The sequence below is a fragment of the Semicossyphus pulcher genome, unplaced genomic scaffold (assembly GCF_022749685.1).
Source record: "Semicossyphus pulcher isolate SPU_LCO1_2020_fin unplaced genomic scaffold, fSemPul1.0.p SCAF_7, whole genome shotgun sequence".
Taxonomy (NCBI): domain Eukaryota; kingdom Metazoa; phylum Chordata; class Actinopteri; order Labriformes; family Labridae; genus Semicossyphus; species Semicossyphus pulcher.
The window spans coordinates 23,942,446-23,955,752 of NW_027211748.1; the positions used below are offsets into that span (position 1 = coordinate 23,942,446).

General features: G+C 44.1%; 1 protein-coding gene across 1 annotated transcript in view; it reads left to right on the forward strand.

Annotated features, from left to right (window-relative positions):
- Positions 1–1,599: 1,599 nt before the first annotated feature.
- Positions 1,600–13,307, forward strand: part of zswim5 (zinc finger, SWIM-type containing 5) — a 71,897-nt gene continuing 60,189 nt past the window's right edge. The window contains exon 1 of the mRNA XM_069684852.1: positions 1,600–2,140. Coding sequence (XP_069540953.1) covers positions 1,615–2,140 — 526 coding nt within the window. The 5' untranslated portion in view covers positions 1,600–1,614. The remainder of the gene's footprint in view (positions 2,141–13,307) is intronic.

Below are 13,307 nucleotides of genomic sequence, written 5' to 3' on the forward strand. Positions count from 1 at the left end.
TTTTTACATTGTGCATTATAACTTAAACCAGTTCATATTAATTATAAAGCATATTTGAATGTAAGTGTGCAGACCTGTGAGCGGTTGCAGGCCTGCCACGCTGATGTGAGACTGGAGTGTTTTGTTGTTGTGGTGGTAAGTGATGTGTAACATCCTCCACCCCCAATCAATCTACAGACCCCCTCCCCTCCTCTCTCTCTCTCTCTCTCTCTCTCTCTCTCTGTTGCTCTCCCTGCCTGCTAAGCTGCATTAAGTCACACAGACGAACAGCCTTAGAGACAGGAAATGAAGAGATGATGCTTAAAAAATAAAAGACTATTACTGGTAGATTTAGTGAGAAAAAAGAAATGCATGACTCACAAAAAGGTTAGTGCACTTTTTAAACACTGTACACATATAACTTTTTTAGTAGGTAGGTAGTAATGTGGGGGGAAATGCATTTAAACACCTTAATCACTTCATCATTGATTTATAGTATGTCAAAACAGAAACTTTAGCAATATTCAATATTCTGATTAGGATCCTCCTGTACTATTATTCCACAGACAGCCCCCATACAAGATCACTAAAGCCCCTTTCCCACTGTTCAAAAAACCTGCTAACACCCAGCTGTTTTGCTTAGTGGGAAAAGTTACAATTGGCATTCAGACCCGGGTCAAATGACTCTGCAGTAGACCCGGCAATGATGGGAACACAAAACCCAGGTTGACACATTAATCTCCGCCCCCTTTCCGGCCGCTTTCCGCCCGTCTCTGTCCAAGCAGTGCTCAAACATCGTTCCGGATTTGTTGGCGCCGAGTTTGATAAATAGACTGAATGAGTACAATAAAGACCTAACCACCATAACATCTTCACTGGCCTCCATGCTGATTACCAAAGAGTATAATGGAAGTTCTTTGTGCGTACTATTGTTTACTAACCCTGTTTGCGGCGCGTTTGTGACATCAGACGGTGACGCAGCAGAAAAAGACCGAAAGGAGTATACTCTACTGGCAATGGGAAATGAGACAATCGTCGGGTCTTCTCGGGTCTGAAAAACACGCTTCAACGCGTTAATTTTGGTGGGAAAGGTGTAAAACATTATAAGCATGCTTTGTCATGGAATAAGATGTATGACCCATAGGTCAACCGCTTTTGGATTTTAAAAATGCATGTTGGAGAAATATGATGCTTACAGGGTCATAGAGTCAGTGGACTAAAGAAAGGATTTGGAAAATGTATTAAAAAACAAAGTGCAATAAAAGTGATAAGTTTATTGATCGGTCACAGTGATAAAGACATTAAATATAGAAAATATATTAAGAATGGCAAAGTTGATATTGGAATTGGATAAATATGTATACATTTAAACAAAATAAAAAATGTATTTATTGATTGTTTTTGATGAATATGGCAAGTGTCATTCAGACTAAGATTATCTGTTAATTAATATATCCCTTTGTAAATAGCGACTTTTATTTTGAAATGCGTGAGCGGAAGTCTTATCTGAGATCCTGACTGATTTGACGCTGCCTGCTCAGTGTGTGTTTTGTGTGTGAGTGTGTGTGTAGTCGGCTTCCTGCTGCCGCTCGGTGTCCGCTCACCGTCCGTCTCGTCAGTGTTGATCGGCTCGCCATGGCGGAAGGACGCAGAGAACAGCCCCATCCTCTCCTCTCCTTACCTCCGGCCAGCAAGCGACCCTGCCTGCGCCCTGCTCCCCGTGGTCCTGGCCCGGGGCCCGGCCACGGCAGCGGGATGCCCAGCTCCCGATATCGCTCCCCGGAGTCTCTGTTGGACTGCGCCGCGAAGGCAGTAGCGGAAAAGTGGGCCTTCGAGAGAGTAGAGGAGCGCTTCGAGCGGATCCCGGAGCCCGTCCAGCGCCGCATCGTCTACTGGTCTTTCCCCCGCAACGAAAAGGAGATATGCATGTACTCTTCGTTTCAGTGCCGAGTCGCCGGCGAGGAGGGTCCGTCGGCGGCTACCGGCGGAGCTGGGAGCGCGGGGTCCGGAGCTACTACCGCCGGCGGTGGCGGAGGATCTACCGCCGCTACGACGGCTGCTGTGGGGGCAGCCGGAGCAGCGGGGACGGGAGACGGACTGCCTTTCCGTCGGGGTATCAGGCTGCTAGAGACCGGCTGTGTGGAAAACGTTTTACAAGTCGGTAAGTGGAATATTTCAGTGTGAAAAAAGGGCGAAGCTTGTTCCGTGGACCGCTTCCAAGTGTGTGCCGCTGCTGCTGGATCTGTACCGGGATGATTGATGGAAGTTTTCTGCTGTCGTGGAAAGTATTCAAAGCGTCTATTTCCACTCATATACAACCACAAACGGGTCTCTGTGTGTGTTAAGCTTATTTTGCTTGCATGAGTGGAATTTGTTGTTAGGTTTGGAGATTTTATCTGCCTCTATACGAAGGGGAAGCTCTAGCTGCTGTTAAAACATTAAAGGGCTTCTTCCTATTGTGGCTCCTCTGCAGCTCTGCCGCTGACTGCTGCGTCTTTCCCCACTTTTACCTTCACGTTTGAGCCTTTCCTCGCTATCTATGTGGGTTTCCAAACAGGAAAAGCCGTGTTTCTGCAACTATGAGCACTTTTCTTCCTCTCCGGGGCTCTTCGTCGATGGTCGGGGGCTTGCTTAAGCCGTCACCCCGGCGGAGAGGCAGGGGAGGCGGGGAGGAGGAGGAGGGCTGACAGACGCGGATACAAAAGGACCCAGCGTTTTATTTTTGTTTGTGCGTGCTCCCCATTGCAAAAAGTCGTTTTTTCTCAACTCACCATCGGTTGAGGATGGCTTAGGCAAGGAACAAAGGCGGTTATTGGGTCTCTTATTATGATTAATCCAACGTTAATCCGAAAAAATCCCCCCGCAGCTTTCTGTTTATTTGCTGCTGCTGGTCGCACTGGACAAAGAGCGCAGTCGCCACCAGCATGGAAAAATGCACGCTGGGAGTGTTTGTGATGTTTTTATGATTAAAGTTAACCCCTAAGTAGCTGCTTATAACGTTACAAACTGCATTTATCGGTGCGTTTGCCCGCAGCCTCGCAACACAAAAGGCTTCCAGGTGAAATGATCGATAAGCGTCTCGCATTTCCAGCGCTGCAGAGAGGCTGTTTCCAAACAAAGGGCCATTCCGCAAAGCTCCATCTCCACTCACACTCTCATTAGCCTCATACCCCGGGCTCTGCACAGCCACAAAATGAGCCCAGACACGAGGGAAATTGATGAGATGAAACCAGTGGATAGTAAAAAAAAAAGCAGCCTTTTATGGTTACTGGGAGCATTTTTTTCTTCGGCCATATGGTGCGAGAGCCACTGGAGCTTGTCTGGGGTTTCATGTTGCTCCAAGGTATCTGGAGGAAGGGGGGAAGCTGCAAACTGTGGCTGCTGCCTTCCTCTGTGACTGCTGTATCTAATTGCATCTTATAAACGCTCATCGATTCCACCCCATAACTAAAGGAAATTCGAGCCTCATGAATATGAAAGTGATATTTGCTCTCAGTCTGGCTGGAGAAGTTTTGCAAGTTTGAATCTGTCAGAGAGAGTTGATATATTGCGAAGAATCAGTGAAGTTATTAAAGTCAGATTTGTTCTGGCTTCAGTTTTTGTTGTTTGCCTCGAGGCCTGACATAAGAACCGTATGCAGGATTATTAAATGTAAACCATCATTTAGAAGCAAAGAGCTCCTTTTATCACTTCCTGGTGGAGGGGTCACATGTTTGTAGCATAAGGGGGGGGGGTCCATTTCCTGGTGTTTAAGTTAAGGATGCAGGATATTGGATTTTTTTCCGATATGTCAATATTTTCCAACCCTTTTGCCGATTTCGATATTGATATATTAGGCTCGTGTTTTTTTCCACCTAATAGCAGAGAACATCGCGTCTCCCCTGCAGTGGAATTAATATCATGCGTACTCGTAGTCCGCTTTCCCACTGGTCAAAAAACACCCGCTAACACCGGGCTTTATTGGTGGGAAAGGTTACAATCGGCATTCAGACCCGGGTCAAATGACCCTGCAGTAGACCCGGGTAATTATCGCCTCGTCTCCAATCGGCATTGACGGGAACACAAAACCCGCGTCGACACGCTAATCTCCGCCCCCTCTCCGGGGCGATGCTATGATCCGTTGATAACTTCTGCGACTCCTTGTCATCTCAGCTACAAATTCCGTCCGTCTCCGCCCAAGCAGCGCTCGAACATCGTTCCAAATTTGTTGCTGCTGAGTTTGATTAATAGACTGAATGAGTTATAGATACAATAAAGACCTAACCACCGTTACATCTTCACCGTTTACTAACCCTGTCTCCGGTGCGTTTGTGACGTCAGACGGTGACGCAGCAGAAAAGAGACAGAAAGAAGTATACTTCACTGGCAATGGGAAAAGAGACACACAGGGGGGATCCATTCCCTGGTGTTCAAATGATTGTTCAGTGTGCAGCACATAATGCCAAACATATATGTTGTGATTAAAGGAGCTGTGTGCCATTGGGTATGAGCTTCAGTTGGAGTTTAAACGGTCAAAACAAAGCATACACCCGTAAGCCATCACTTCCAGTTGTACCTGCCAAATCCATACCAATCCCCCCCTCAAGGTCAGTCAGTCATAGCAGGCAGGCTCACTGTTTTGTCTTTCTGTCAACAAAACACAAGGCGGGCTAAATAGCTGTGTGACATCAAGATAAGATTTGGCTTGTTCTTCACTTTGCAGACCATGGGAACTAGTTTCTGCATGAAGAAGTTAGCTGCCTGACTTAACAGGAGAACAATTGTGTTTTGTTGTTTTTTTTTCCCTCGGCTGGATTTAGAGCTTGCACACAATGCTCTCATTAAGGATCGAGTTACACACCTGTAAATGACAGTCTGAAGAGAGCTTTCACCTCACATGGCATCGTATAATCGGCACTTAAAATAGCGGCAATACTTGTTTTTGAGAGAGCGAGATGGACGTGCCCGATGTTCTTTGTAATAAGAGCTTTCTGACGAGCGATTAGGGACGAGACGAGGCTGCGTGCTGACACATGCAGGGTGATGGTGCGTGGTTTAAAGCACTCACTGAATAACACTCTGGAAAACTGGTGCAAAACTTTTGCATGACATGGTATGCAGAATAATTGTTTAGATCAGGATGCAGGCTACATTTATACACCAAAATCAATACTTTTCTGGCGTTTCTATTTATGTTTGCTTGCAGACGAGACAGATTAATCATCTCTTTGCATCCGTTTCAAGCTGAGGTGGCTGATGCTGCGTTGCCATGCAGCTCTCGTCGTCGGTGTGTCTTGAGGGAAGCTGAAACAGCTTTTTTTGCCACTCAAAGTTTTGAAATTTTTTGGCAAATCATTTAGTTATTCCCCTCAGATTCGACTCAGAATTTAAAATGCAAAACCGAAGAAGCCCTTAGCTCACATGCTGGTGTATCATGAGATACAATGATATTTAGTTTCTTCCTCTCAGCTATATCACAAGCTCAGAAGGAGCTTCTTTTTCCTCTGAACTCAGCCTCGTCTTTAGACTTGTTTTTGTGAATGTTTTTTGTTCTAAGAATCCGCGTGCCCGGAGCCAGATCTGGAATTGCTCATGTTTTTGTTTCAGGTAATTGCTAATGGGATCTGATGCTAAGAAGGGAGGAGGGGAGGGAGGGATGGGATCCGCTTTTCCACTGTGCGGGACTCGACAGACTTGCCGTCCGGGTCACGGAAAGTTTAAGACAGACCGGAGATCTGTTGCCTGGTGTACCGCGCAATGAAAAACCAAAGTGAAAGCAACATAACATCTAACTTTTTAACTTTACAACATATCTTATTACAGCAAAATATGTCTCACTTCCTGTTTGCTCCGAAAAGTTGAAAGCTAAAAGTTTGAACTTGTTCCAGCGACTCCAGCAGGCTGAGTAATAATGATTAGTTCTGGAAAAAGGGAGTAATTTCTGTAAAAATGGCAAATGTTTACCATTTGATACAGCTGTGTTAGCTCCAGCAAGTCTGACTGGAGTAGCCTGGTGCGTCCCTCGGATGCCCTCCACCCCCGTACATTACGACTAAAGGCCTTTTGTGTGTCCGCCTCCTTTAACGGTAATACTGACGGATTGAGGAGACGTGAGCTCATCAACATCTCATCGGCCATGTGTTCATAATAATCTACTCCTCGCTCCAAGTCATAATTAGAATAATCAAAGCTAAGCGTGCTTCTATTTGTACACCCCCCGCTCCCTGCCCTGCATACACACACCACATACACACACATGTGCATCCAGAAGCCCCCCATGCCACGGCCTTATAAAGTCCTCAGAGAGCGGGAGGAAGGGATATAAGAGGAGGGAGGGCAAGGGGGGTTCTTAAGCTTTGAGTCAAGCTTTGGGATTATTGGGTCATGCTTTGTTACCCAGCTGTAGAAAAACCCCTTGTTCACAGAAACGGGGGGTGGGATCTGTGTGTATGTGTGTGTGCACGTCTCCGTCTATGCAACGTTACATAAAGCTGTAATGGGTCCCTGACGCCTTTTGAAGCGGCGGTGACTCTGACAAAGCGAGGCAGCGGAGTTGAACAGGATTAAACTGTATGGGACAGTCAGGCAGGGGGCTGAGCACGCTGCGCAGCTTCTTAACTCCCAACACTTCAGGTCCTGAATATGTTAAAGCTCCTAAAAGTGCTCCTTTGCTGAGTGAAACGTGTCGGGAAACTGTCAAGTACCAAAAGTTGAAATATTAGACGTTTGGAACTTTGTCTTAACTTATTCTGGGTTCAGAAAGTTTTGGATTTGAATATAAAACTCGCCAAACTTGGAGGATTTTATCTCAAGAAAGTGCGTGTATGTGTGATTGTGTTTCTGAAGTGTTTCAGAATTGTTTTGTAGAAAAACTCTTCTAAATTTCTTAAAATAAGGCATAAAAATGGGAAACCTTTGCTCTTGTTTGCAGCAATTTCAGTATCCACCGTTGCCTGACGGTAGCATAAAGTGGCTGTTCATCTTCATTATATAATTCCACCATGGATTAATGTATGTTTTATATAAATAATGTGAGTAATTTCCCTTGTGAATGCCCGGAAGCGAGCAAGATGAGCAGCCCTACTAAACCCTTTAATTTAAAATCCACAAGGCCTGACAGTAATGATAACGTCATGATTGTTCCATTTGTTGATTAAGTTTTATATATAGAGTTTATTCTTTAAAGTCATTTAAATAAATGTCTGTTAAGTCACTATCTATCACCGAATGAGGTAACACAATGGTGATTGAGCCTATGGCCCACTGATGAAAGCCTTTGCATTTGCAGTATTACAGACTGGGTGTCTGGGGCGACTTCAGTGGAAAAAATCACAGGCAGCGTCCAGTTAGTGACGTGTTTTCCATCAGCCAGCAGTGGTTGGTCTGCCAGAGAGGGTAGGCGGAGCTAAGCGTCTGCTTTTCCGCTCTCTGCAAGTGTTGCGAGTAAACAGTAATCTACTATGGCTGAACAAACAAAGAAAAGATGGATGACTACAGATACAACTTCAAAAATAAGTGAAAATCCAAAGAAAAAGAAACAAACTCGACGCTCAGATGAAGCAAACAGTCTGAAAAGGAAAGCGACCGTCAGCGAGGAAAACCAAGAGCTACAACCGGAGCCAACCGTGGACGTCACACATGCAGCACTGTCTGGATATCTGGGAAGTGTGCTCCCTTAATTACTGTTTATCATCATAGGTGCCGCCAAAGAGAACGAAGATTATAACTTTAAAATATGAGGAGAAAAGTTTTCAGAGCCCAGGGTGACATGTTTTAATTACTTCGTTTGACAAACTTACAGTTCCAAACTGAACTTTGTTGGGAGTCGTGATCGCCTTTTAAAGAAACTGTTCTGAGTTGAAGTAGAAACTCTACATAAAAGAGCAGCTATTTGTTTTTTTAGTGTGGACTTCCTACTTTCTATCGCTGCATTAACTCAGTTCATGCCTGAGTTCCAGTTTTCAGTTTGCAGAGCGTGTGTGTCTGTCTGTGTTTGTGTGTCTGGAGCGAAGTGTGGGTGGTTCTTGCCAGTATTTCCTCAGATGTCATTTCCTGGCAGGATGGCCGCGGGGTTCCTTGTTGTGGAAAAGGCTTGCGAGCCTCTGGTGTAAATCCTCGCTTTGGTTGCTCAAGAGCGCTGCGATAAGAGGCAGAAGGAGGCGGTGAGCTCATCGTTCGCTCGCCTCATCTCCCATCTTTCATCCTGAGTCCACCGACACAGCTCAGTTTACATCTGTCTGCCCATGTCTCTATCTCTGTCCTGTCTTTACCTCTCTCGTTCCCCCCGTTGTGTTTCCTTTATCTGCTCTCACTCAACATGTAGCTCCACGTCTGCTTTCTATCTTTCATGCCGTTTCATGCTGTCCTCGCTCTGCCTCTCTGTTTCTGTAACTTACATCAGGAGAAGATGACTCGCACTTTAATCATATTCTGTCTGTAGGCTCTCGCTCAGTAAGAAGCTGTTTGTCGGCCCATGCGAGATCACTTCTATCCTCCGTCTCCTGAGTTGTCCATGCGTGGGGCTGCTGCTGGTGTCAGTGTTGGTGATTTCTGCAGGGGAAGCTGGAAACATGCAGTCATGGCTGTTGTGTGAGACGGAGGTCAGAGAGTTGACAGTAACACTCAGAGCCGGCGTCTCTGCAGCGTTTCAACATAGTCGAGATGTTGGCTCATGTTCTTCTGGGTATCAGTGAGTCACTTTACCGAGGTCAGACCCCCGTATCGCTCAGCTGATGGTGTAGATGTGTAAGCAGGAGGAAGTACATTGCATGTACACTCATAATACTGGAATAAATAGTTGTTTAACAGGCTTTTGTGTTGAAACTGGCCTCTAAACTTGTTGAAACTGGCCTCTAAACTTCTTTGGATTCCATTTTCAAGCTGCTTCATTAAACATTTTATTATCAACAATGCTAAAAAATGGCATAAAATAAGCTTAAATAGCAACAATTTTAAATCAACCTTTTAAATCATATACCAAGCAATATTGCCAAAATAATTACTCTGTGTTTAGACTGTTTGTTGGACAAAATAATCAATTTAAAGACCAGTTGGGGACGTTGAAGATGTGACGGCCATTTTTTAAATTTTTTGACATTTTCCGAACTAATAAATGTTTTTAAAGTTGTGTTTTTTAATCTTATGGGCTACATATTGTCTGATGTTAAACAGAATCGGCAGTTAAAAGCTGCATTCGTCAATATTTTACGTAAACATTCGATCAAATTGCTAAGTGGTAAAAGACGGTCAACTTTATCACAAGACTCTGCAGTTGCTCTCTGCTGTATAAACCTTAACGCCTTTCAGCGCTGCACGTTTTGGATTCATGGTCCCTCGCTTTGTTTTTGTTTTGGCTCACGATCGCCGGTGAGCTGCTTTAGCATTTTTTCCAGCCATAGCCAACTAAAGATCCTAAATAAACCCTCTGTTTACTGCTCAGAACCAAATGGTGGACAGACGAAGTCAACTAGCTGCTAAAGCTATTGGAGAGTGTGAACACAGTACTTGCCGTGAAATCTGGAATATAAGTCTGTCTGTTTTTGGGGGTAACCCAGAGGGGATTATTATATAATTATTTATTAATAAAAATGTCTACATAAGTTATTTCAACACTATTTCAATGTATATTTATTTGAAACACATTGAAAACACACAAATTACAGCCTGCCGTCTGTTTTTGCCAGTTTGCGATCCTGCTAGCTACCAGTGCGCTAGTTGAGCTCATTCTACGGCAACATTGATTGTTGCGAGGATGGCGGCTGCACTTGCGATCACAACACCACATGTCTTTGACAAAGCTTCTGCTAGATTGAGCTAGAGGTAGATGATAGCGCCGTTGTTTGGGTTAAAATACCGTGAGACAATAACATACCTCTCTCTGCGTTTTATAGCGGTATATTGGCACTGGTACTTTTTAGATGAAAGGGAAAAAAGCATTAAAAGTGCTTAAGCGCGTATACACTGAATCTTACAGGTACATATTTAAGGTGGCCACAAACATATGAACTGTTTGCTAACATTTTAGCCATATATCACGTTATGTTTATAACTTATCGAGCTGCCTTGTGTCCAAAAATGCATTACAGCACCTTTAATGAGCCCATTTTTCTGCTCCCCTCTTGCTTAATCTACCGTCTTATATTCACAGCATCCTAGTTTTACTTTGGCATGTTCTGTTGTTTTAACATTATCTGCTATTTTATGTGTGATTATCAGTAAGTAATTTAATCTAGAGTCTATTTTTAAAAGCTCTTTGTACCTTTTGTTTAGAAAAGGTTTTATTTGTGTTATTGTTTAAAAGCTAATCATCACTTTGATTTAAAGAAATGCTACATTTTGAATTAATAAGTGCTTTAACCTTCACTGGAGTGCTAACTGTAGCTGGATGCTTGGGCGGTAATTTGCAAAAGCGCATCTTTCTTCTTCCTTGAGTGCTTTTGTTGTCTGTTTTTCTTTATGTATATTCACAGCAGAACCCGTTCTGAGCCACAACTTTAGCCACTTAGCACACACACACACACACACACACACACGAGTATTCAAACACACACACAGTCTGTCTTCAGCCCTTCCCCGCCGTACAACACAGACAGACAATATTTAATCAGTGTAATTAATTCCATGCCCGCCACACTCGAAAAGAGAAAATCGGTAAAACAAATCGTCCCGGCACTCTTATTAGCTCTCGGAGAGGCTGGTGAAAGATGAGGCCATTAGGAAGATGCTCTGTTGTTGTATTCATCAAAGGCGAGAGGCACCTGTGCGCACGCGTGTGTGAGAGCACATAAGGGCTGATTATATGAAATCGTTAATCAGAGGTTGTTGTTTGAAGGCGTCCTCCAGCAGACGGAGAGGACACCATCTGTACGTCACATGTCAGACACAAAAAGAGGGACGGAAGAGGAAACACTGGATGGATGCTCACGGCGTAAATACAAGCAGTAACAGCTGTGTCCAAACTTTGATATCGTCACTTTTGTTGAGTTTTTTCTGGTCTTTTCTTCCTCTGTTGTCTTGTCTTGGCGGTACGGTGGCTTCATGTTTGCTGGTGTGTTTTGGAAGGAGCTGGGAAGAGATTGGCGCTGGGGGTTGCACAGACAAACTACACAGTCGTCGGCAAAGAGTTTGCATTTAATCAGTGAGGCGGCAGACTGTGTGTCTCAAATTACAAGAGACACCTACCAGCTCCATTTGGGTAAAAATTTGCTTGTAAATGTGTGGGTATGTTAGCAGTACTGTGAGCTCCAGATGAAAGGCCTGTTGGATCGTTGATTGTTTAATCAAAGTGTCTTACCACACCTTACATCTGAATCAAAGAGAAGAGTGCATCTGGCAAATTTTCTAACTTTCATGACTTGCAATTCTAAAAGCACACATACTTAGCACGTAGCAATATGCTACGGTGTAGAAAGGTGAGACAGCCAGCAGGTTTACAACTTAGCTGAGTGTGAAACCATGAATGTCTTGCAGGTACGATTGTCTGAAAGAAAGTTTGTTACTATTCACACTTGTGCGATGGTTGGGTGTTCATCCTCTGTGACAGCTATAGCTTCTCTACCTGCCCTTCAGAACAGTTAAAACACTTTTGCCTTTCAACACCTGGCTCAGACACATTTATTTTAAGCATGCCAGGGCTCAAAGTCTTTTTTTCTTCTTCTATTAAAGCCCCCCTTCCAGTGAAACTCAAGTGTTTAACCTTGTAAACATCTCCATGTGGTGTTCTTCATGTGCTACAAGACATATCAGAGACAACATCAGCAGTCATCTCCATGGCTGGGCCTGTCTGCTTTTAAACTGCAGTGTACCAAGGACAGGCTGAACAACACGTTTTCAGATTGGCAGGTTTGAGACGTCACAAACCTAAGGAGCCAATCCCGTTAATGGACGAGGTGACGCTATGCATATCATTATGTGTAACCTATGGCAACCACTTTGGCGATGTGCGAGCCAGCTGTAACCGTCATCCTTAATTTTGCAAACTCACAACTGACTACTATCGTTAACGTTACCACTGCTAATTACTACATTTCAAGCTAGCTAAGTTTCAACAAGTTGCAACTAAACGATGGCAGAGACGTGTTTTGTTTTCGCGACAGAGGCTGCGGTTGTAAATTTGCATAGTGGGCGGGGCCTATGCAGATTCAGGAATTTTTAATGAGGGAGAAGGAGGAGATGCTTTGGGAGGATTTTTATAAGGTAATTAAACATATTTTGCAGAAAAAACACATCAGACACAATTAATTATTTCAAACATTTTAGATGCTTAAAACATGACTGGAGCTGCTCTTTAAGAGTTTGGAAGCTTCTGTAGTCAAACTTTTGAGGTGCATTTCATCACTTCTTCACAAAAGAAAAAGTCTTCTGGGAAAACAGACAATTGTAGAAGAGCAAATAGAAAATGTTTAATTAACTGGGTTTAGATATTATCAGCAAACTGATACAAAGCACAACAATCAATATCAAACTAATAAAAAGTAGCTGTATTATTTATTTAGAGCCTCTAAAAACCCCTGAAATGTGAGTGTTACCCTCCCAACTCTCATTTCTTTGCAGTGACTCACACCTGTGTTCATGCTGTATTTGCAGCTTTGTTTCCATTTGTCCCCGTGTGTGTATTTATGTATGTTCTCTCTCTTTAAGCCTGGCCTCAGGTGTTTCAGCCACATTTTTGCTGCGATTTCCAGCCATGCCATTTCCACTCCGGACTTGTTTGCAGTCGCGAGCAAAAAAAATGGCATTCTTTGCCGTTGGTATTATTTGCTCAGCTCCGTCCCTGAACAACAGCTCCTTTCTTACAGTGGTGTAACACTACAACGTGTGTGTGTGTGTGTGTGTGTGTGTGTTTGTGTGTGTGTGTGTCTGCACATGTGATGAGATAAAAACACAGAGCAAACACCTTTTTTACTACCCCTGTCCTGTTTTCATGCCTGTCTATCCTGTGCGGCTCTGTGTGTTTTCCTCCACCTTTAGTGCTTTTACCTTGGGTGGTGGGTGAGCAATTATGAGCCCGGATCACTGCCGGCCGCGTCCTTTTAGCTTTTGAAGCTGACAGTCTGCTGTCTTCTGTTATTGCACTCTTCCACGCCTGTCTTTTATTGGCTTTCTGTGTGTGTGTCCAAGTGTGTGTTGTTTACCGTGGTTGTTGTACACATTTGGCCTCTGTCCACGTCTGTGAGAGGCTGGACATGAAAGAGGAGTCAGAGGCTCGCAGGCTCGACTATTACGGCCTCGTTTGGTTGTAATTGCCTAACAAATGTTGGGGGGTAGAGACGTGGGGGGTAAGGGGGTATTTGAAATGCAAAGTAGACCCAAATCAAACTCTTCTATAGTCGGGTTTTAGGCAGCATATG